General features: G+C 40.5%; 1 protein-coding gene across 3 annotated transcripts in view; it reads right to left on the reverse strand.

The window, feature by feature from the left end:
- The window catches only part of KLHL14 (kelch like family member 14), a 107,909-nt gene that overhangs the window by 60,974 nt on the left and 20,661 nt on the right, over positions 1 to 26,274 (reverse strand). For all 3 annotated transcript variants that reach the window (XM_090039905.1, XM_090039904.1, XM_090039906.1), the window contains exon 3: positions 24,835 to 24,956. In XM_090039905.1, the coding sequence (XP_089896031.1) occupies positions 24,835 to 24,956 (122 nt within the window). The remainder of the gene's footprint in view (positions 1 to 24,834; positions 24,957 to 26,274) is intronic.

Genomic DNA, 26,274 nt, shown 5'->3' on the forward strand with positions numbered 1-26,274 from the left:
AGGAAAACGTAGTCTGATATAGGGATGAAGACATGTATGGCCTAATAACATATCCTCCAAGCATCCAGCATTTAAAAATTTGGTTCACGCTTGATTATTACTGAGTCAGAAATCTAGTTAAGACAGACTACAAAAATACCAGAAAGGCACAAAGAAAAATATACAGTGAAAAAAGTGGGCAAAAATGGACCAAAGAGAAAAATAAAAGTGAGAAAATGTGATAAAAAGGTGCAAAGGAAGACAGAGAAAAACTTTTTTATTATAAAGCCCTGACAGTATGTTCAGTGCTATACAGACACAAAATACAGAATGTCCCTTCTTGAACAGCTTACAGCCTCCCAGTGAAAAAATAAAGATATATATACACAAATAAAGATGTGTTTGCATGCCTGCATATGTGTGTGTGTGCATATGCACGTGCACACAAGCATACATATATACATGCACACTAAATACAGGGCATCCAATAGCCCTCTATCCTCACACAGAGCACAGGTTAGGAAAATAGTTTTAAAAAATATGAAATTACAATTAAAACAAATGGCTTGTATTTAAATTACAGCTAAAAAGATTTGCAAATGCAAATAAACGCAAAACATGGGGTGATTTAAAATATTTGCCAAGTCAGCCTATAAAATCAGCTCACTCCTCCTGAAATTGTATTTTGCATGTACAACAAAACTAAATTGAGTACTCTGCATGGACTAGGCAGAGCTTAAGAACTGCAGTCTGTTCTTTTATTAGAGAAATGCTTCATTAAAATAAAAAATCCTTGAAGCTGAACTCTTTGATACATAGTTGGGAAAGGTAGTTGTACTATATGAAACCTGAAGTCAATTTCAGATCACATTTTTTTGTGATTTAAGCTGTTTAACATTTCAAAGTAGTCTTTAGTGTTCAAGCATTATCCACCAATATCACCTCAAGATTTCAAAAAATATTTTTCCTATTACAGGACATATACAGAAAATACATAATTTAAAAAATGTATATCCTAAATATTTGTATAACAGCTTTGTTCTTCAAAGCAAAAAGCAATCACTACAAACCTAATTATTCACTCCTTTACACTTACTTTCTTTTGCTAACTCTAAACATTAAAAAAAATCATGAGTCAGGACCCAAAACATCATGAGCTTGGCTTAAAAGTCGTATTAAAATATAGTATATGGCATTCTTTTTGTTTACGTTCTAGACGTTGAGCCTTTAAGATGCAGTGGATGACAAGTCCCAGTTTTTCTCCTCAACTACAGGGGCCAGAAACTTTGATTTAAAAAAAAAAGAAAGTAATCACTTCAACTAGGGAGCAGGGGTCTTTAAGTGAAACATCAAATGTTACAAGAATAGTCACAAGTGTTGGTAATACTGTTAATGTATAGCAAGAGTAACTCAAATGACTTAATTAATCAAAGGTTAATTACTCTCAGACCCATTGTAAGAGACACCACACTATCTCTGTGCCTCAGACACAGACTGGCAATAGATCTGGTCTCTAGAACACTCAGAGAGTATATCAACACTGCAGAAAGAGAGTACTTGGGTGTGTAAATTAGTCCATCGAGAGGTCTGTTTTTTCTGGGGCTAGACTATTTCTTGTACAAGAAATGTACAAGATTTCTTGTACATCTTGGTTTAAATGTAGCTTATCACTACGCTGCAGTCTTCAGTGTGTACACACCAAGAGAAGCAATTTCCTTAGGGCTCCCCCTTTCCTCCAGAGACAATACAATGTGCATCTCATTACATCATCACTGTAACCAATGAGTTCTGTAACCACGCTGATTCTGCTGCAATGTGTACTATGTTAAGAAATTAGAGTTGAAATCATTCTTTGCCCTTCCATACTTACTTCCCATTGAGATGACTGCCTTTCACTTCGGACCACGATGCAAGTGAACGAAATACTATTTTACTGTCATTAAGTCTCACATACAACACTGGGGTTTTATTTGCCTTCCACAGGATGAGAGAAATTTCTTGTATTCTAATCTGAGCTGCTCTACCAAGAGTCTGGCCCCTCATAAAGATCAGAGCAGGGCAATGAACAAACACCCAGTAAGGGATGCTACTGTACCAAAATCATTACAGACAAAAAAAAAGAAAGGGAATGTATCACTCTAAATTGTTTCCCTTTTATTTTTACGTACTCTCCCTCTTACGCTCACCGTTTGCAGGGCTTAAAGAAGGGAATGGTGGGGAAATAGATTGGTTTCTCTCCCAGAGAAGTCCTTAAGTTTTACCAATAATAACTGAGTCTGTCTTGTCCAGAAATATGCAAATCAAACGAATCTAATGACAGCTGGAATAAGAGAAGGTATGAGCTTGTTTTCAGTACTTGGAATTTCCTTTGTCATTTTCAGTGAAGCAAGGAAGATGGCTTCTCTCTCTTTATGCTACCTAGTAGGGAAACCTTCTCTAAATCCTAGCCTTTGTGTGAGAGAGAGAGAGTTTTTGATTTTTTTTAAACCTTTATTATAAAAAAAGTTAAAAATAAAAGGTTAAATTGTAGAAGTCTGTGCTCCCTTCCTCAGTTGAATATGAAACACTTATTAGTAACAAAACACTTGTATCACCATAGATTGAAACCCCTTCCCTTCTCAATACCTGTCATGGGTTTACATATTTAGGAGATAGAGAAAATGAGAGAAACACAAAGACAAGGAGCTAACACAGAGAAAAATAGGAAACAATTCAGAATGGTAGTTTTTGCTCAGGAAGGCATACATGATCTAACTTCACTGACAAGTTTGAAAGTCCACTTCAAAATACAAACTGTCTCACTGAATTTCAATGTTATTGTTAGAGGTGTCCCCTTTGTAAAAGAGAGGTCACAGATGTACAGGGAACTGTAAGAGGGTTTTCTGGAAGTAAATTAGTACCTAATTATGTTTTATTATTAACCCCAAAGGAGTCCCAAATGTAACAAAGTTCAGTATCCTAGCTGAATTGCAAAGACTAAAAAGAAACAAGTTTGTTATAAAGATGACATCTCCTGAACTATGTAAAAGTAATCCTATAGATGTCCAAGGGATGCAAAGAAAGAGATTATAGGCTGGACTTTTTGCCTCAGAGTGCCAAGAATGCCACTGGTTTGTAACAGGAACTACCCATGCATTCAGTAAATTCAAACTGTATTTTCCACGTATACTTCAAAGGAGTTACATGAGGAATAACTCTGACCTACTGGCTTGAATATGGTTCCTCAAACCCTTCCACTGCTTATCAATACATGACTTCTTTCTGCAGCACAACAGCCTTCCTAGTCGGTTAAGAGTATGCTTTTGCTAGGTGGCAATGGTAATGGGGACAGGGCTGCAGTGGCAGCAGGGGTGACTGGGGAGGTGGGGGTAGAACTTCCTGGTCAGTCCTTGGCACCAGAGGCAGTGTACAAACTGCTGTGTCCCTGTTGCTTCCCAGAGCAAATGGGAACAGAGCTATAGCTGCAGCAGGGGCTGCCCAGTCAGCTCTTGCTACCTGAGGTCCCTTGCTGGACTCGATGAACTCCCGAGGTCCCTTCTAGCCCTAATGTCTATGAAATCTATGAAATCTATGAGTTTGGCCTGCAGGCAATTGCACTGTCAGCTCTAAAGCAGCAGCAGCCCTTTAAAGTTCCCAGCCAGCAGGCCACCCTGATTGTTGGATCAGCTTCTGTGGCTGCTGCAGTGGCCTCCCGTCTTGATCAGCTGTTGACACAGTGGCAACAGCTGATCAGGAGAGCATGTCATTGAGCCTGTGTGGCACACTGACAGGTTCCCCACAACGAGGGGGAAGCTAAGAAGCAGCACCCTAGCCCCTATTGCTTCCTGGCTGAAGAACATGCCTTTGTGGCAACTTTGTCATGCTCCAACCAGGAGGGCTATGCACATGTGCCGCCAATACCACTCTATATTTTGTATTAATACATACTTCGTAGCACCACAAAACTAATGCTTGCCAGGGTCCTGTAAGTCATGTTTAGATCTTTTATTGGGTTGGTGCCATGTTTATAGCTTTGCCTCTGTAATAGAGATGGCTTGCCTAAAATGGAAGAGATCCTATTCCTTCTGTCCCAAGATACACAAGTGTTGGGGTCAGAGCTACCAGTGACACAGAGCTTGCATGGAGACAAAGGGTCTCTGCATAGATGGCTCCAGTACACTCCTGATTCCTCTGGATCTGTCTCGCAATTTCTATGCAATTTTAGCTTCTGCAAGGATCCTACCCTAGAGCTCCTTTCATGGGTACGACAGGGAAAGGTAGCAATCCAGTCTTTTAATATGCTAAGCAGTGGTTCCCAAACTCTGACAGACCATGCACCACCAATTTAAAATGATACGACCTTAAGTACCACCAGCAAATTTTTCAGTTCAACCTTAAGTACTACCAGCAAATTTTGGTCATATAAAGTAATTATAATAAATCTGTTAACACATACCACTGACAGGTTGTCTGCATACCACTGGTGGTACATGTACCACAGACTGGGAACCACTGTGCTAAAGCATTCTGTATGTAACAAAAGATATTAATGGCATTCCTTTACAAATACAAGTAAATGCCCTCAGTGTTATATGGCTAAATAGCTAACCTGTAAGGACAATTTCTGGAGAAATCACTAGAAGTTGATGCCTTTTCTACATAAATTGTTTTCTAATAAATTCTATAGGATGATTAAAAATTCTATAAAAAGGTAAGCATCATCTAATCAATTCTATAGATTTTTAAAGAGACCTTTAATTTTTATGGAACATGATTGGTTTCCTGCCTTTGTAATTCTACAAGACATTTCCATAAGGCACTATACATGATCAATTATTTTCTATATTAAAAATCACAGTGATAGCTCTTAAATATTTACTACAGTTTCACGCAGGCCATTACACTGTTTTATGGTGGGGGGAGCCTACCATAGCAGTCCTTTCTCTGTGAGAGAAAGTCTGATTGTTAAAAGGAAGCAGCTGGGGTGATGCCAAACAATTCCCCCAGATAAAGGGACACTAAGTAAGGGCTTTATTGCTATTATAAATCCTTTTGCTAAGAAAAATAAAACTTTAGAACATTTAAATGCTCATTCCTGGGAGTTCTGCTGTTCATCCGGAAACACTCTGTGAGATGACACAAGAATGATTGCTGCTGCTGCTATTTGCTCTCCATAGATTAAATTTACCCCAGGGCAGAAGGCCCATGAAATGCCCTCTACACTACTAAAGACCTGAGTTAAAGGCTTAAGTGTTGCATAGGGCCTCTGTACCAGGGCATTTCTCTCCTTGGGTAGGAGCTGATGACAGACAGTCACAGCACTGTTCATTCCAACAGTTGTGATTCTGCTGAAATGAAGTTTAAATGAGCTTGTGCATACATTAGCAGTTACGTAGCTGGGAAACAAGGATGGACTGTGTAGCAGTCAGAAAGCAGGGATTTGGATGCCACTGATCAATTTGTTCTGTAGTACTAGCCACCTCTTTTTCCTTAGCAGTTTCAGTCTTTTTGAGACAGTGCAGACAAACTCTGCCCTTCACTAATATACAATGGTGTACAGGCATTTGTAGACCTCTGTTTAACAAAGCACTTATGCATATGTTCCTCTGGAGAAGACTATTGTGCTTAAGTCCTTTGCTGAATTATGGTCATAGAGACTAGGGACAGACGTTACACAGAAACCAGTTTAAGTGATCAGAATCTGGCTTAAACCTGTATCAGAGTAGATGTTCAGTGCACATAAACTAGTTTGCAAGTGTCTGAAACCAGTTTGAGATAAACCTGCTTGAATGTAGTATTAGACTAAACTGATTTGGGTCAAGCTGGTTTATGCAATGTCTGTCCCAGACCCCTTCCTGGTCTAAATTAAACCAGAGTCCCCCAGGATCACAGATGCTTTGCAACTCTGGGCGGGACTATCTGCTGGAACAAAGCAGGGTTAGCCCACTCCTCTCCTTCCTAGCCAGAGCACTATCAAACTTTGCAGGTTAGACTAAACTGCAAAGATTGAATCAATTCAGGCTCAGACTTTTTGAATGTCTGCCCCTAGCCAGACTGAATTAGGAGTTCATAAATTAGAACCATGCCTTTTTTTGTTATTGTGCTGTTTGTTCAATACATTTTGATAATTCGATAATAAATATATTTTATTTTTGTTTCAAAACATAGGACAAAACACAGGAGTCAAATTCTGTGTTCAGTTATGTACATGCAATACTACTGACTTTGGTAAGGTCATATGAGTAGGCCTGGAGGCAGATAATGGCTCCATGACCTTTGATTGCACATTTTTTCTTAGCTACCTTAACCTTAACTCTCCACCCAGAAAGCCTCTTTTGTTTGATCTGGCAATGGCTTGAAGTCATTCCAAATGCCTTCCATGTTATTTGAATTGGAAATGCAAATGCAAAAGGTAATTTTATTATCTTTTTAGTACCTTTATTGTATATTAAAAACATTCCGGGACAATTAAAAACTTATTTTAATAACATTCCTGGACATCAACCACTGTGCCTCCTCACCCCGAAATGGTGTAACTCCAGTTCTTCCACCCTCATTCTTTCTTGTTTACCCCAAATAATGGTGTTTTTCAAATTCTTCTAATTTAAAGTCTTGGAACAAAAGAAAAAATATTTTTTAACAGAAGTTAAAAATTATGGCATAACTGTCAATAAGGAGCTACAGGATACCTAACCATCTCAATATTTTAAATTAAACAAGTATTTTTACTCCTAGTGGAATAAGCTTGATTTGTTTAATAGTGCTTTACCCTTAGTCATCTCACATATAATTTTTTAAGTAAAGCTAAACTGTGTGCATTTAATACTTTACCCATTTGTAATAAAAAGGAAATTTTTAAAATAATGTAGTCACAGATATATAGCTAATGAAAACTGCAGCCTCAGAGAAAGTCTTTAGTGGCTTATGGGAGTAAATGAAATGTAAGTTTGTGTTTCAAGTGGACAGAAATTCACATTAAAGAAACATCCCACGTGTTTGTAATTGGCACCTTTATTAACAACATGGGAAGGGAGCCTAAAGACGAAGGGTGTGATCCAAAGCCCCATGAAGTCACTCAAAATACTCCTCGTGGTTTCAGTGGCATTTGAGTCAGACTCTGTGTCAGCACAGAGACTTACATATACTTTTATCTTTTCAGGTGATTTATTCACAAGGAAAATAAGGCACATTATTGAGATCGGGTGAGAAACCTTGTAGTACAATTGCCTTTGATGTTTCTGTTTTGTGAACAATAAGTACTTCATTTTCTTGATCTGATTTTCCACATTTCAAAAGCAATGCATTTCTTATTTTTAAGGCTGTGGCCAACCCAAGATCTGTACTTTATTCTTAGTCCTCTGTCTGGTTTTAAACAACTGAAGCAATGGGACTTCCACTATTTCCCATGGGAGATTACTCCACAATCTAATAGAGCTCAATGTCAGGAAGTTTTTTCCTAATATTCAACCGTAATTCATATCCATGAATTATGAGTTCCTGTCAACATCACATCCATAGAGGTAATCTTGTAGCCTGGTTCATTTAAAATTATATGCTCTAGTTATGCAGGATTTCTGTGTACTAGGTAAAATGCCTTTTTAAAGTTAATTCACTATTAATTAAATTCAAAATTAACACTTTTTTCTTAGTTTGAATGGCTGCATCTCAGTTACACATCCCAAAAGGTGAGCATTTCCCAAATAGGAGTGAAGCAACTGAAGAATATGCAAAAATATAGCTGTCTGGTATGAACATATTAACTCTTTTATGAAAATATATACTCCAGTTCCATTAAATGAATGCTATAGCTCATATTACATATGGTATAAGGCATTATGCTTTCTGAAACAAACCCTCACATTGCAATTTACTTAACATTTCATTCCTGTTCTAAATAAAGAAAAAAAAAGGGAAGAAAAGAAGAGAAACCACATGGACATAGAGAAAACAGACAAGAGAAAGAAAATGAATTGGATTATGTTCCACAAATGATAAACCTGAGCAGCCCAGCAGTGAGCATAATCCAATCCAGACAAAGGCTGGGGATCTAATATCTACACCTCTTGCCATTAGTTTTAATGCCATCCGTTAAACTATCAAAGCTCAGACAAGTTACCAAAATGTACTTTGGAGATGACTGTGTACTAAAATGACACTCTCCCACCTTTCAGAAGGAAACTACTTTTTGTTCTATGAAAATGTGAAGGGAAAAATGTATGAGAAGTGTTTCATTTTTTAATATAATAAACATGATTACTGTGGTGGGATTTTTTTGTGATGAGAATAGTTTGCTCAGCTATGGGTACTCTGTCATCCTGTTTGTAGCCCATTTGTACAGATATAAAAAGTTACATTAGATACAGAAAAAACAAGCAACCAGAAACAAACTGGAGTCATTTTCATCTCAATATATGCCTGGCTCCCAATAACACTACATAAATCCCAGTCTAAGTAGATGAGAGTAAACACATTAATTTTACCTGAAACCATGTAAGAAACAAAAATCCATGTTTGCAGTTAGAGTACTGTGCATACAATTCAAAACAGCTTTGCAAGAAGGCTGTTCCAGCTGGCTGATGCTGCAGAGGAGAAGATTCTCCTACCAGCTGTGGACAGAGAGTATTAAGGGAAGAAAGGACAGAGCAAAAAGAGTTGGTCATAACATTTTCTGTTACATTTCAGTTCATTAAAATATGTAGTTTCTTTGAAGCCAAGGGACCATCCAATTGGGTGGTGAAAGTCAGTTATTCCGATTGCCAGTCTGCCTGATTCAGGAGTCACTTGAGATGAAAAATTCTGCTCTGAATCAAGCGGAGCAGAGTCTCGAAACTGACTTTCACTCACACAGAGATTTTGATCTGAAAATGGACATTTGGACACCATTTGTTTTTTCCAGCCCACTGGAAAAGTTTTCAGTTTACTGGAAAAAGCCTAGGAAGTTGGTGGGAAACAAAATTACTGTCTCCCCATCTTAGCTGGAAGAGGAAATAGAGAAGGATAGGGAGACTGAAGCTAATCCAAGGTGGGCTAAGGCAACGGTTTTGACTTACTTTCAAGGGGAGGGCAGGGCGCAGCACCTCCGGCAATCATCAGCTTTAAATTTGGCACTCAATTGTGTAGAAATTTCGCAGTAGAGTCTAGTATACCTGATGGTGTTTAACACCAAAAAATGCAAGGTACTACACCTTGGGAAGAAAAACCTGCAGCATCCTTATAGGCTCGGCAGTGCTATGCTGGCTAGCTCTACGGAAGAAAGAGACTTGGAGGTCATGACTGACCACAAGATGAACATGAGCCTGTAATGTGATGCTGCGGCTACTAAAGCGACCAAAACGCTGGCTTGCGTCCATGGATGCTTCCCAAGCAAATCTCGGGACATCATTTTCCCCTTATACTTGGTCTTGGTGAGGCCGCAGCTGGAGTACTGCATCCAGTTTTGGGCTCCACAATTCAAAAAGGATGTGGAGAAGCTTGAGAGAGTCCAGAGAAGAGCCATGCACATGATCAGAGGTCAGGAAAACAGATCTTACGACGACAGGCTGAGAGCCATGGGGCTGTTTAGCTTGGAAAAGCGCAGGCTCAGGGGGGATCTGATGGCCACCTATAAGTTTATCAGGGGTGACCACCAGGATCTGGGGGAACGTTTGTTCACCAGAGTGCCCCAAGGGATGACTAGGTTGAACAGTCATAAACTCCTGCAAGACCGTTTCAGGCTGGACATAAGGAAGAATTTCTTTACTGTCCGAGCCTCCAAGGTCTGGAACAGCCTGCCATCGGAGGTGGTTCAAGTGCCTACATTGAACACCTTCAAAAGCAAATTGGATGCTTATCTTGCTGGGATCCTACAACCCTAGCTGACTTCCTGCCCTTTGGGCGGGGGGCTGGACTCGATGATCTTCTGAGGTCCCTTCCAGCCCTAATGTCTATGAAATCTATGAAATCTATGAAAATATAGAATCATGCTAAATCAGCATATCCTCAGTTGCTTTGAATATGCCCCCTTCCCTAGCAGAAGCAACGTACTTTGTGGCCTGCACCAGTCATGCAGCCCACCATCTCTTACGCTACAGAAGGGTTGGAGGCAGCCTCTGTTCTGAGCTTGTGTTCCAGGCCAACTTTCCACTACTGCAGGTTTGCAATTTCATGGCAATCTCATGGCTGGACATGGGCTGTGAATCTAACCCACAGAGAGTAATTTTAATGTTACTGTGAAACGAATGACTGCCAGAGCAGTTTTCAAGGTTGGAGGTGCTCACGCTTCTTTGTATGCATGAGAAGAGCAGCAGCATTCCATGTATACTGGAGTTCAGAGGGCCAGGAGTTTAGAAGGCCATTGAGAAGAGGGACAGAGTAGTCAAGAGATAAAGGCACAGATAAGGATTTCAGCAGAGGCAGAATTAAGGCAATGGTGCAGAAGTGTTGACAACAAGATATAATGAAACAGGGGATATGGAAGGAGAAAGAGAGCTCAGAATCAAGAATAACACCACATTTATGAATTAGGAAGGCATACAGACCGTCTCAAATGAGATGAGAAAGAGAAGGAATTGATCTGATGCTTTGCTTAGAACAGTGATTCTCAACTAAGGTGCTGTAACAGACTGGGGTGCCTTGAAATCCTTTCAAGGGTGCCATGAGGTTAGTACAATGTTAGCACTGTTAGGTGTGCAAACACGATTCACAAAATAAACCCGTAGTTTTCACATAGGAATCTACAGTGTTAAAAACACTCTGACCTGCTGTGGTCTTTCTGAATTCTTTGCAACAGAATAATTGCTCTATTATTTTTCTGTGGTCAGAAGAGTAAAAACTAAGAGCTGACATTTTCTAAGGGATACTTCAAGTCTAAAGAGGTTGAGACCCACTAGCTCAGAATCATAGGGTTGGACGAAACTTCAAGGTCATTTAGTCCAACTCTCTGCATGAATGCACAATGTACTATGTCTATACAATCCTAGACAAATGCCTATCCAGCCTCTTCTTGGAAACCTCCAACGGAAGGAGATTCTATAACTTTCCTGGTCAGTATTGTTTTTTGGTTCTGACAGTAAGGATGTTTTTTCTCCTGAGACTGAATCTAAATCTGCTCTGCTGAAATTTAAACCTAGTGCTTCGTGACTTTCCCTTTGCGGTGAGGGAGAACAGTTGCTCTCTTTCTTCTTGGTGGCAGCCTTTTATCTATTTGAAAACATGTCTCCCTCAATAACCTTTTTTCCAAAATAAACATACCTTGTTCTCACAACATTTCCTTGCACAGCTTGTATTCCATCCCCATTATTATCTCTGTTGCTCACCTCTGGATCCTTTTCAGTTTCTCTACACCCTAAAATAAAACTCAGGACTACAACACTCTGGATGACGTTTAAACTGACCTCTGCGTGGATGACCTCTATGTGACTCAAGAAGCCTATGGGCCAATGAGAGGCAAAACACTGCTCGACCTGGTACTGGCTACGAGGGATGACCTAATCGTCGACCTAGTGATTGATGGGAAGCTGGGTGACAGCGACCACGAGCTGATCACCTTCACCATCCGCCGTAAAGCTGGCAAGTCAGTCAGCAACACAGAAGTCCTTGACTTCAGAAAAGCCGACTTTGACAAGCTGAAGAGGCTTGTCGGTCAGGCCCTGAGGGACCATGACCCCAGGGAGATGGGAGTTCAAGAAGAGTGGTTGCTCCTCAAGGAAGCGATCCTCAATGCACAAGCTAAATCTATTCCAACATGGAGGAAAGGCAGCAAGAAGGCACAGCAGCCCTCCTGGCTCTCCAGGGACCTAGCAGACCTCCTGTGGCTAAAAAGGAAAGCCTACAAAGGATGGAGGACAGGATTCACCTCCAAGGAGGATTCTTCTGCACTGGTCCGGTGCTGCAGGGAGCAAACCAGGAAAGCCAAGGCTGCAACTGAACTCCAACTAGCTTCAGGCATCAAGGACAACAAAAAGTCCTTTTTCAGATATGTGGGGAGCCGGAGGAAAAGCAAGGGCAACGTTGGACCCCTGCTAAACCAGATGGGGCAACTGACAACTGACGCCCAGGAAAAAGCCAACCTATTAAATAGGTACTTTGCATCAGTCTTTCATCAGTCCCATGAGACGCCCATGCCTGCTATGGGACAGGGAGATCCGGGTGATGGGGACCCCCTACCCTCCATAAATGCTGACCTCATGAAGGAACACCTTGAGAAGCTGGATATCTTCAAGTCAGCCGGCCCTGACAATCTGCACCCCAGGGTACTCAAGGAGCTGGTGAGCATCATAGCCCAGCCCCTGGCACAGATCTTTGAAAACTCCTGGCGCTCTGGTGTAGTGCCCGAAGACTGGAAGAAGGCCAATGTGGTGCCGATCTTCAAGAAAGGGAGGAGAGTGGATTCAGCTAACTACAGGCCCATTAGCCTGACTCCTTTCCTGGGGAAGATCTTAGAAAAGTTTATTAAGGAGGCCATCCTTGATGGACTGGCCCAGGCTAACATCCTAAGGGATAGCCAGCATGGGTTTGTTGCGGGTAGGTCTTGTTTGACCAATCTCATTTCCTTCTACGACCAGGTGACCTATCACCTGGACGAGGGAGAAGAGATTGATGTCATATATCTTGACTTCAAACAAGCCTTTGATCTGGTATCCCATGATCACCTCTTGGCCAAACTGGCCAGTTGTGGCCTTGGCTCCACCACGATCCACTGGCTGGGAAATTGGCTCCGTGGTCGGACCCACAGGGTTGTAATTGATGGCAGTCACTCATCGTGGTGCCCTGTGACCGGTGGGGTCCCTCAAGGCTCTGTCCTTGGACCCATACTGTTCAACATCTTCATTAATGATGTGGACATTGGAGTCAGGAGTGGACTGGCCAAGTTCGCCGATGACACCAAACTTTGGGACAAAGCATCCACGCCAGAAGATAGGCGGGTGATCCAGGCTGACCTGGGTAAGCTCAGCAAATGGGCAGACGAGAACCTGATGGTGTTTAACACCGAAAAATGCAAGGTTCTCCACCTTGGGAGGGAAAACCTGCAGCATCTTTATAGGCTCGGCAGTGCTACGTTGGATAGCACTACAGAAGAAAGAGACTTGGGGGTCATCATTGACCACAAGATGAACATGAGCCTGCAATGTGATGCTGCAGCTACTAAAGCGACCAAAACGCTGGCTTGCATCCATAGATGCTTCTCGAGCAAATCGCGGGACGTCATTCTCCCCTTGTACTCGGCCTTGGTGAGGCCGCAGCTGGAGTACTGCGTCCAGTTTTGGGCTCCACAATTCAAAAAGGATGTGGAGAAGCTTGAAAGAGTCCAGAGGAGAGCCATGTGAATGATCAGAGGTCAGGAAAACAGACCTTACGATGATAGGCTGAGAGCCATGGGATTTTTTAGCCTGGAAAAGCGTAGGCTCAGGGGTGATCTGATGGCCACCTATAAGTTTATCAGGGGTGACCACCAGGATCTGGGGGAACGTTTGTTCACCAGAGTGCCCCAAGGGATGACTAGGTTGAACAGTCATAAACTCCTGCAAGACCGTTTCAGGCTGGACATAAGGAAGAATTTCTTTACTGTCCGAGCCCCCAAGATCTGGAACAGTCTGCCATCGGAGGTGGTTCAAGTGCCTACATTGAACACCTTCAAGAGTAAATTGGATGCTTATCTTGCTGGGATCCTATAACCCCAGCTGACTTCCTGCCCTTTGGGCAGGGGGCTGGACTCGATGATCTCCTGAGGTCCCTTCCAGCCCTGTTGTCTATGAAATCTGTGAAACAACACTTGTACCAGAGAATCACCTCTTTCTTTAAAAGTTTTAGCTGAACACAACTGAAATTAAGTTTGAAAATTACTGGTCAAGCCAGTCACAGAGGGAAGAAGTTATCCAAAGATAAGTGCAGTTAAATACCACTGGGATGCATCTATACAAGATGCTTAATGCACTTTACACTAATGCTACTGTGCATTAGCATGGCTGGCAAAAAACATGCCAATGCGCTAATGCACAGTAGACTAAATCTAATGTGCATAGATCACATAAAAAGCATTCATCTATGCTAATGCGCAATATCACGGATTATGGTGCATTAATGAACATGTAGACACACCCCTGCAGTAATATTGGTAGCTAAGGACACTGTAATCAAAAAGAAAAATATGCAGGTTCAAGGAAGAGGGCTGGAGTTTCTTGACAGTTATTTAAAACTGTACTGCGGGAGAGAATAATTTTAACACACGACTATGGCATGCATTTTGACAACTTGCTATATTTTCACTCATTCTTAGAACTCTATCTGGCTCTTAGATATGCAGGTGTGCATCGTTAATGGTAGCTGCATGGTTGAATTCCCATGTATCATGCTCAGAATGGGAGTTGTGTGGCTAACCTCCAGCATGTAACACAGAAAGTTACCCTCTACTATATGCTTCTCATAGCTACATTGTCACTTGCCTGCATGTTGTAAACCTGTGGCTTGTTGGAAATGTATGTGGGCACATCAAATGAGACCCCCTAAGTTACTTTTATATTTGATTGTCTCATATTAGTTTTAATAAGTATTAATGTCTCATTTTATGTTTATTTCTTTTTATTTTTCACCCTTTAAAATGAGCACAATATCTATATAGAAAATATAGAAAGAATTTAAAATGTTAAATTCAATGTAATTAATGTCTTATAGGAATGTATTAAGGTGTTTGTGCATGTGTGCTTGTGTGTGTAAGTGTGGGCATGTTTGGGGCCATGGAAAGTCACTACTTCTATAGATATCCATAACATTTATTAAATCCATCTAGTGGGTAGCGCTAAGGCTTGTGCTTTAGAAATATGCCAAAGCTTGCTCAAGCTTTTCAATGCAGTACTGAAACCAACCTTGACATAGCACTGAAGCAGAAGCCCTAATGTTTGAAACTGATCAAAAATGGAGTGAGATGCATGAAATTTATCAGGGTCACCAAAAAATGTTCACTGAGATAAATGTGTGTGATGAACATATGTGTATAATTTACACATGGATATAATACAAGCTGTAAGAGGGTATAACAAGGACATGTCAGGAGATTTCATTTCCTCCTTCATTACTCTCCCGTCTTCACCACAAGTCCTTACTCCTATAATATGATTACCAGTCAAGTAGGGGAAAAGTCTAATTCTGGCAGAAGGAATTTCCAAACACTATTCCAATTTGCTCCCTATGTTTAATTACAAGGACAAGATTTTTTTCAAAGGCACAAAAGGTGGGCATTAGAAAGTGCCTAGCTTACATTTGTATCTTTGAAAACCTCTCCTAAGAATCTTAAATGTAAAGGCATAAAGCACAAGTAATATTATGAAAGTGGAAAACATGTGTAAGGAAAATCTGAAGAAAAGTTTTAGGCATATATAGGGGAAGGTAGCCACACATTTAAAAATATGTTAAGGGCCAAGAGGTATAGACGTAGCCACATTGGTCTATGGACATAGACAGACAAGATTCTTTGGGTAAATCCAATATCTTTTATTAGAACAACTGAAATAGTTTCAAGGAAGAATTTTTCCAGTGATTTTAGTTGGTTCAATAAAAGATATCAGATTTACCCAAAGAACCTTGTCTGCCTTAAGGACAAAGACATATTTATTAACCCCAAGTAGAAGGCTAGCCAAGGGAATTACCATTTCAAAACCAATCAGAAAGAGTGGAATGCTGAAAAACTCTTGAGTTAATATGGCCTTACAGAACACTTTGTCCTTCCTTCTTATGAAAGGAAAGAGCATCACCATGCATGGCAGAAGTTGTTGCAACTATCTACAAGCCGGCTTGGAAAACAGAAGAAAAGGGAAAGCAGCTTGGTCCAATAGAATATAGGATGGCATAGGACAGGGAATCTGTTTTCTCCAGTACTGACTTGCTTTGTGACCTTTGGTGATTAATTTAACCTTCCTTGATCTTCCTCTCTTTAAAATGTAGATATAATGTTTGTACTGCTTTAATATGGACAGAAGATGACTATATAAGTATGAAGTGTCATTATTGTATGAAAACTGGAGAATTGTAGTAAAAGAAATTTGCTTAAATTTTGGTACTTCCTGAATAAGCCAGAAAGGAAGACATAAAATGGAGCTGAACTGTGAAGGAACACAGCCAAGGAGGGTTTGGATGCTCAAAATACTCTGTGTGCGTGCATGCATGCATGTGCGTGCGTGTGTGTGGTGTTCAGACCACAACACCTGAAAAACATGGAATAAAACCAAATTGGCAAAAGACAGAGAAACAGAACTAACTTCATATGCATACACAGCATGAATAAGTCACTGGTGGTGGGTTATGGTTAGTGAGTTATAGATGCAGAGGAAGACAAATGTATTAAGCTCTCTTGATAATGTGTAACTGGCTGCTGGTGTGAGAGAGGGTAGGTCCAGAGAGGGTCAAAGCAGGAAATCTAAAGGCCTCTGATCCATCAGCTTTCTGCATATAATGGTGAAAACCTAGACATTCTAAACAAGTCTGCAAAGTGGTGGGACAGAAAAGAGAATGGAAATAAATTGAAGATATTCTTAATAAGAATGAAGTTATCAGAAAAAAGGGATTGCTCTTTCTGAACAAAAAGAAACAAAACCTGCCGATCCAACAATTTTCTGAATACTACATTTTTCATAATCACCCTTATCACTACTTTTGTTGGATAAAAAATACTGTTTTTTAAAGTGTTTTAAAATCCAAACTGGTACATTTAGGTCTTTATTACACAGTAATTTTAAGTGGTTCCTGCAGCCCTTAACTCCTGAATTGTCTAGACATTAACACCTGAAACTAGTTTTAAGAACACATTAGGTGGCTTAAAGTTACGCCACTACACAGCAGTTTTATCTCTGCTCCGTGTTACCCAGCTCGTGTTCCATTAAAGTGTGGCCACTTACCACAGATTAGCCATCCAAATTGCAGTTCTCCAGCATTTCAAGATGTAGCATCCCTTCCTCCACCCTCCTGCTCTGGGTGGACAAACTTTTCAACCCTTGAACTCTACTGACCACAGGGCAGTTCTGGCATCAAGCCAACTCCACCTCTACTCCCTGGGCTGGGACCTTCCCACTCCCATGGGTGCAACCCTATGCAAACAGCCTGCAGAGCACATGCCAGCTAGCCAGATGGCAGGGCACAGATGAGTCCAGAAATAGAATCTAGGAGGGGTGGGGGGAGAACAAGCTAAATCCCAGTTTATTCAGAGATGAGACCTCCTTTATTTCTGCTTTATTTCTTTTAAAATTCTTTTTCTGTACTTCTTTTTATTTATCCTGCAGTGCAGATGTGGCTGATGGACTCAGACTGGTGGGGCAGTGGAGCATTCCACGGGAGTGGGCGGGGGGTGGGTTGCAGCAGGCCAGCAGTAGGGGGATGCGGTTTGCAGCTCGCCAGAAGTGGGGGGTTTGCAGCCTCCCCACTACTGGCTGGACTGCCCAGTCAGCTGATAACCCGCTCCCCCCCACTCCTGGCCAGCTGCAAACCCCATCCCACTCCTGACCAGCTGCAAACTGTGCCCCCCCTCCTGTGAGACACTCTACTGCCCCACCAGTCTGAGTTCATCAGCTGCACCTGCTTCAGTGGCTGATTTCCTTAATTTTACCATCTTTCTCCCACCCCTATTTCCTTTCCACTTCCTATGTCATTACACACCCCATTCCATTAATTCTCAGCTTCCCCCTCTTCCTTCTCCCCGACAACCCATCTCTAACTGCTCCCCCTCCCCTCCCCCCCAGCAGGGATAGAAGCCTGACCTCATTCACCAGCCTCACCAGTCTTCTAGTGGCAAGTCACAGCTGTTAAGGTGGGGGACAGTCAAAGACATTTTTAGATTAAGGGTGTAACTGCTCTGAACTCCAGCTGTCACTAACACTAATCAACATTTGAGCAGCTCAAAGTGCACCATGTAACCAGACCCTTACTAAGCCTAAATATTTCTTGCCAGTAGATGTATTTGCCACTACTTTCGGTACTTATGAAATACTCTGATTTTACACATATGATGTGGTTATCTTGCGAAGCTGATGAAAGTTACAGCTAGCATGTTACTGAAGAAAGGAGCACAGATTTCAAAGAAAGATCTGCTGCAGTTTAGTGCAGAATGGAATATGCTATCTAAGCCTTTAGAAGGATTTCCTAATATTTTATCCATTCATGTTTTAAGGGGAAAAAAAACTGCACTGAAACAGGATTCACTGTATAGCCAGAAATGTATAAGATACAATCTCTGTCCTTTTCGTCACTTCTAATCTTACAGATGAATACATTGCTATAAAAGAAATACCAAAAAATAAAACTAAAAACAATGACTGCATCATTTTTATTAATCTCCTGTATTCTATGTTCAGGTAGCAGGAAATTTAATTCCAGTTGGACCAGTCTCTTGCGATCTTTTTTTCTTTCATCTAAGATTTTTTTTGAAATGCTCAGAAACATTATGATAGAAAAGCATGTATTTTTGCCCTGGTTTACACCTTTCATCCTTACCATTACAACAAGACAAAAGCATTAAAGTAAAATTAATCATGTCAAAAGATTTTAGCAAAAACAAGTGAGACCATGCATAAAGCATCGCTTTGTCTAGTGTGAAGTCACGCTCTGATTAAAAACATATAATGAAAGTGAAAGTAATACATCATTGCCTTAGCAGTAGGGTTTTTGGAAGTGCTATGCAGTTCTGAACACAAAAAAATCTTTATAATTCTTTGTTTTGAAAATTACATTATTATAGTGTAATTCTGACAAATGAAACAATGCTTTTAAAAAAAATCAATCTAGCTTAACTGTTACAGGTGAAAAGAAAAAGTAAGTTTTATGATTAAACAAGGGCAATTCTGGTAGGATTATCGTTCATAATTAAAATATAACTAGCAGAAGCTGGTCTTGACTCACCATCATGATGTGACCCTGAGAAAATACTCTTTGATAGCTAGTTGGTAGTTTATTCTATTTAAAGGAGTATTACAAGGGTATTAGTGATGAAATGCCCATCATCAGGGCAGCAGTTCTGCTGCTAACTGTAGTCACCAAACACTTGCCACTGGTTCAAGATGAACTAGTGCTAATGACAATAGTAGCTTGCAGCTGCTATATGACACTTGCAGCACCTTATTATTTCACAGTACACTATGGTATGTATATTGAAGAAAGAGACTCAGTGAAGAATAATTCACTGTATTAAATTTGTTCACTATTTATAGCTATGTAGCTTGCGAAATTTTCTATTATGCTTGGGCTCAAATGTGCAATAACAAATATTTCAGGTTATACAGCAATGTGCATTCACATATCTCAAATTAGAATTGAGCCCACAACAGGTAAAATTAGGTGCTAGCCTATTCTTTTAAAATGCTATATTGCCACCCCCCCTACCTTTTTTCTTGTCTATTTTATTCCCAGCCTAAGAAGCAATTATGCTGTGAGAAATACCAGGAAAAGGAAAAGGGGAAATAAACAGTAATACTAGTCTCTGAAAAACTAAGATCCCCTTGAGCCATAACATTCCTACCCACAGATGATGACATTAAAAAACTGGAAATGGGTGCATACTTCCCCTCTTTTCCAGGTTTATGACCAAGGCAAGCTGGTTTTTTGACACTTTTAGAAGTAGTCACATTAGTACTGGTGATTTTGTTGCTTTGAGTAGCCAGGTACAGGGAAGAGGTTGGTATCCCCTGCTAGTAGTTCTATTCATACAGTGTGGGCAAAGTGCTAAAGCTATCATACTCAATGGCTGTTGTGCTCAACCTCTAACTTTTGTACAGGTCTTATGAAGTCTGTAGTTTCTCATGGATAATCTTCTTGCTCTGCTTGCAAATCACACAAAGCAGTTCATGAAACAATGTGCAAGTGGACTGCTACAAAAGACACTCTCCCCTCTAAGAGGAAAGTAAAGAACCAATCTGAATACAAATCTCCTTTTAGACAGGTTAATAGGCCTAGTTCAAGAATACCTGGAGCTTCTTATTGAGTAATTTAAGTTAGACTCATAGCTTCAAGGTCTAGGATTTATTTTGCAGACTTCTCTCCATACCTTCATGTGCTCTGCACTCCTGTGATACAGCAGCTATAAGACTTGGGAAAGGGGAGGGAAGAAAACAGAACATGTAATCAAATGTATCGGGGGAATTTTGTGAAATACCAGGGTAACCCTGCAGAGGTCAATGATACTTCTTTAGATTTATCATATAATTGAGCACAGAATTGGCCTCTGCTGAATGGATGTGGAGGAAGTAAGTTAGTAGACGTTTTTCATTAAGAGAGAACATGGATTACATTCCAACCAGTAACAAAGTAAAGAGAAGAGATAGCCACATCTCCATGGGGCTAAAACTCTTTCCATTACAGAACTCTGTCAGCTCATGTTCCAACCAAAGAGTTCACTATAGAATAAGCAGTTAAGGTCTAACTGGCATTGGTGATGTTCCCATGATCTAGGAATGCCCTATGGCTGCTGGAAGAAAGAAACCAAAGAGAACCCTTCTTCCACCCCTAGGTTAGAGACAGAAATTACACATAAACCAGTATAAGTCATTGGAAACTGATTTAATTCTGTAACAGAAAGTCAGTGCACATAAACTGCTTTCAAAATGGCCAAAACCAGTTTAAGATAAACTGTGGTATCAGACTTAGCTGATTTAGATTAAATGTTCACTGAACTTTTGTCCCATATCCCCTCCACATTCGAGTTAATTCACAGTCCTCCAGCATTCCAGGATGCTTTGCATCTCCCCAACAATCCCCCCTGCGGGTGGGTGGGTGGGTGGGGTAGTCTTGGTCCAAGCTGTCTACTCCATTTGAGCAGGGAGTCATGCTCTAGCACCCCCTAGCTGCTGGCCTGGGCCACTGCAAAATATCGCTGCATTTCTGGAACCCAAGGTGAATATCTGTTCACTTGCTTATGAGTTCAATCTGCACAGCTTAAATTAACCTGCAAAGACTGAATTGGTTCAGCCTCAAGCTTTTTGACTGTCTATACTTAGCTAGTGGCTAGGAATTAGCATTAAAAAAAGGAAGAGAAGAAACAGCTTGTTTGCTTTCATAAATTACCGACTTGCAGGGAAGCAGGAGAGAGAGAAAAATTCCTCCTCTATGAACCAACACGGCAGAGTGTAACTATAAAATTTAAAATAGATACTCTGTCATAAATAAATAGAAATGACATTATGTCCTGGAGTTTTCCTGCAACAAAAACAGGGTGGTACTGTTTTGCAATAATTAAATACTGTTATATGCTGATGCAATGCCATGACTGCACTACAAAGTCAGCATGTTGTGATGTGATTCTTTTGTGGCTTTCACCAAATCTACTCCTCTCCTGCCTTTCAAAACCCTCTTTTTTAGGATTAATCTATGTTTTATGGAAAGTATGGGAAAAAGATTCTCCTTGCACTTTCCTGTTTAACTTGGTTCCTGTGTTGCTTTTATAGCAGTGGTTCTCAAGCTTTTTGTACCAGGACCCATTTGTAAACATCGATGGCCAGTCCTGACCCAGTGCCCCTCTCTACTGACCCACTTCCCCCTGCCCTCAGACCCCATCCCCCCAGTGTGTGGGGGGCAGGGAGCAGGGGGTGTGGGGTGGGGGGGCCCAAGCAGCTCCTCACAGGCTGGAACTCTGTTAGCCTGCAAGGAAAAGCCATGATCTCCCACATTTTTCTCCTTTCAAGGAGAATCTGCTTTTAAAGTTTGTTGATCCAATTCTAAAATTTGTTCATTATCCTTTCATATATTCTTGTGACCCACTTTTGGGTCACGACCCACAGGTTGCAAAACGCTGCTTTATAATGAGCTAGAAAATGACGAGGAGAGAGAACAGAATTTTTAAATAGTTTAAAGGCTATTTCAACTTTTTTAATGTGGATTTTAAATTACTGTTACCATCTATGATTTGGAAGGTATTTTGCAATACATTCTACAAAGCTGTCCCTTTTACATTTGACCTTTTCCACTGTGCAAATATTGATATTTTTCTCTGTGTTCCTAATGCAATAGTCTGAGTAAATATGGCTCCTTTTTGTGTAAGAGTAAACACCTCTGTCTGTGTAAGAACACTATTCAGCATGTCTCAGCAGGGTTACCCATTATGGGTGTGCGAAATGGGCCGTTTTTTTATTTGGATTTGGCCTGAATTGGGGACAGTGATTCGATTTGCTGATTTGAATTACTGTCCCTGATTCAATTCAGCCAAATCTAAATCTGAAGGTTCAATGCTAATTCAGAGAATCAAGCAATTTGGCCACAGACACAGCGTTAGATGTTTTTTCTACACACCTCAAGGTACCATGTATGGCTTGTGAATGCTGCAATGGTGGCATGGATTGAGCGTCCCACAGGAGCACGGGGGGTCCCCCGTGTGCTCGGCGGCAAACCTGGAAGTGGACCGCAAGTACTTTTGGTCCACCTCTAGGTCTGCCAGGGAGCACACGGGGGGGGCCCTGCTTCCCCCTGGCTTGGTGATCGGCCACGGGGGGACTCTGGGTGCCTCCCCAGACCCAGGAGACACCAGTCACTGAGCCAGACAATGTGGGGGAGGGCCACGCAGTCCCTGTGGACCCAGAAGTGGACTGGAAGTGCTTCTACCCCTTTACAGGTCTGCTGCTGAGCAAGCTGGGGAGCCCCCCATGCTCCTGTCGAATGCTCCATCTCCCCAGCATCGCAGCATTCATTAGCTGCCTGCTACCTTGGGGTATATAGAAAAAACATTTAAAGCTGTGCCTATGTCTGAATCTCCAAATCTTTTTGAATTGATTCAAAGGGTTCCAAATTAATTCTGAGAGATTAAAGGGTCCCCTGATTCGATTTGGATTCAGAGATTCGGCCATCAAATCAGGCCAAATTCCTGCTGAATCAAATCAGAGACTGAAGCTTCGCACAGCCCTAATATGCATATATATGACAGCCACCATCTTAGCCAACACTGGGATTGATCCAGGGACCTCTAGAAACTGCAAGCCTAAGATTCAAGAACTTGAGCCAAACACTATACTTGGGACTATAACAGAGACATGCTTTGCAGATCAGACAGAGTACATAAAATACAATAATGTGAAAAGAATGGTTTTCGTTAATTGTTTGCAAAAGGGTGAGAGGGGATGAACATGCATTATTTCGAGTTACATAAAAATATTCACTAAAAAGTTTTTCAGAATGTACTTAGGAAAAAAAAAAGACCCTGGGAAAACACATCCTCAGTGTGACTCAAATTCAAATTTAAAATCAGCTATTTCAACTAAATAAGGTACATGTTCTGCTTAATGAATTGAGAATATCTACAACATTCCTAACCAGACCTTTCATAGAGTGTTAGTATGGGTTCAACTGTCCCCTAAATTATGGGACAATACCATTTCAAAATTCAGGAGTCAAATAAATTTCATTCCTGTTAAAAGGTATCTTCAGGTATAAATACTTTCAAGACACTGTCTGAATCCCTCAAATAGTCAATTGGAAATAAAGTAATATCTTTAATTCAGCTATGGGCTAAGAATTTGTGTCAGGAACGCCCTACTTTACAGAGAGCTGTCATCCAGTTATGCCTCACTTATGAGGTACTGTGTTATATAAACCAACATCCAAAAAAGACATTGCTGCTTTGTTTGAAAACACCGTTCTTTTTTGCACTATTATTATTTTACAGATTTTTCTTAAAAGTAACCTGCCATAAGAAAGGCGGATATCATCATACATTTTGATGGTTGGAATGTTATTAGTGACATGTCTACTAGAATAGTGAGGTTACTGTAAACTTTTCTGATCTATAAGGCATATCTTCTTCTTAATATTCCCATTCTTACACAACATCATCTAATACTAATCCAGTGTATTGGTACCTAGGGAGTCTTCATGTTGCAGTTCTTGGATATTACCAGTTAAGATTTTCACAGCCAACTTGCAGATACACAATTTCAAGCACTGCATCACACTGGTCTGTCTTTACTTTTGCTTTGTTCTATGAAAATAATATTATCCTGGATGAAATTTTTAAAGGGCTTTGGATAAGAGGGAAAAAAAAAGGATAGAACACTGTAAGTGGGAAACATGCATGTCTGTTAGAAAACCCAAGTTTCTCCTGTTGCCCAGTTTTAGAAGTATGGCTTTGATTTATGGATCAAAATTGTTCATTTATTATTTTATCTATACTGCCTTGGGCAATTTTGACAGTTAAAATTTAGTTTTATTGACCAATGCAGTCAGTTTAGCCACAAGGGGACTAGTGCACACACAGCCTGCTGCACTCAAGAAACTATGATTTGATTCCATGACCAAGTTAGATTGGGAATCGTAACCAATATAACAATAAGTTCCAAATCTCAATGCTCAAGGCAAAATGCTTGCTGTAAAACACAATCAGTCTTTAAGAAAGGGGGCTGGAAGGAAAGAATCCTGGACAAAAGCCTCTAAGTATTGTTTACTGTAGGTGATATATACCTCTAATTCTTTGTCAGAAATGGATACAAAAGAGTGTGGAGAAGACCACCTTTAACAGCTGTGTACAAAAGATATAGGTCAAACAGGAAAATAAAAGTATAGAGTGCAAACTATGCTTTAAAAGCCAGGGCTAGCCAAAATATGAGACACTGTCTCCAAGTTCAGTTTTTTTCTTAAATCAGATTATATTTATATGTAATACTGTATATAGTTATATAAAATATATATGTATGTTTGTTCTAGTATGAAAGCTTAGCAAGTTTACTTGGAAAACTTACTGGAATGATTTTAAGCCAGATTTAATTTAAGCCTATTCCATTACAAAATTTGCATCTTTTGCAATCTCAATTTATTGCTCCATTGTGAAGCCCCTTGTGATACATAAACAAATCTCTGAAGGGAAACAAATCAATAAAGTGTCTAATTTGATTAACCATGTTTTTAAATTCATCAAGACAACTGTACAAAAAATAAACCACTTACTTGTCAGTATTTTCCATGTCTTCTTTTCATCATCATAATACTGAACCAAATTGCTGGGTAGCCGGTCAGGTCCGGGAGGCAATCCTCCAACCAATAACAGCATTTTCTTATTGGAGCGAATTCTTCACCCAAAACAAGAAAAAAGATGAACAACCACATTACTGTAGAGTATTTTTAGTGGCAACAAAATCATAACCATCAAAAAAGAATGTTCACTGCTTGCAGTTTTCTATTGCATTTTTTGGTATTTCTTTCCCCAATCATGTCTCAACAAATTTTTGAACCAAGCAGAAAAATGATCAGAAAAGCTGCATATTCCTCTACTCATGGAATAATAAGCTTCCTTTATGCAATTTGTTAGAGGTTCATTCTAAAATGACCTTTTTCTTACATTATCCCTTTAAATCATCACTCTTTACAGCTGAATACACATGAAATGCTCTGGAGTTGTACTAAGGTTAAGCATTAAAGTTGCATGTCAAAAATCGTATTAGTCAAAATCATTATTATAAGCCATTCTACACTCAAAGAACCTTGAAAAAATTAAGGTTATGCAGAGAGTTTGTGAGCCAACTCTTTAATCACATTCGGAACTTCAAATATAGAGTTTAGTACAATTAGCAGCACCAGGCAAATGGTTATGGGTTAAACGCCGCTTACAAGTACTTTTTTGTTTGTTTAATTTAGTCCAGACTCCTGCTTTCCCGTTCCCCCACAGCCCCCCTTCTCTTTGCTCTCCCCCTGTGCACCACTGGCTATAGCAACACCAATTGGTAAAAATGAGACTGTGATGTTGTTGTGAGCCTCCCCAGAGTGGAGCCCTGCCAATGCTTGCCACTGATCCAGCGGCATGAACCTGCTCAACTGTGCAAAGTCACTCTAATTCCCTCCCTCTGTTTTTCTACCTTCTCCCCCAGGGGGCAACCACTGAAAGGAGTGACTACCCACCCATCAAGAGCTGGCAATTCGCTGCTATTAACCGTGACCGTGATTCCCAATCTGCCTGGCAGTTCTTAAGAACAGGACTGCAATGTCTCATATGCAGTAAAAGCGGTTATATGCACCCTGGCCTCCAACACTATACCTGATGAATGTACATTTCTTTGCAACTTTAATGGGTTTACACAATTGTAAGTGAAGTGAGGAGGGGAGGTCCAGACCCCCAGATGAGTCCTGATGCTTTAATAGTCACTTTACATATAATTGAACCTCTATCAGTTACACTAAGCCTGAGAGTGATAAAACGGCAATAAAGAATCATGATAAAAGAATTCATTTGAAATGTCATGGTGACGTCGCATTTAAAAATACGCACTTAATACCCACAGGGAGACTGCATGTTTGAGGTACTACTACATTCTTGCCAGATACCATAATTTTGCTGATCAGACCAGCATTATTAGAGCTAATTTATATATTGTTAAAGGACATTTTGGGTTA

Source organism: Crocodylus siamensis, chromosome 3 (genome assembly GCF_052110815.1).
Source record: "Crocodylus siamensis isolate JL-2025a chromosome 3, ASM5211081v1, whole genome shotgun sequence".
NCBI lineage: Eukaryota > Metazoa > Chordata > Crocodylia > Crocodylidae > Crocodylus > Crocodylus siamensis.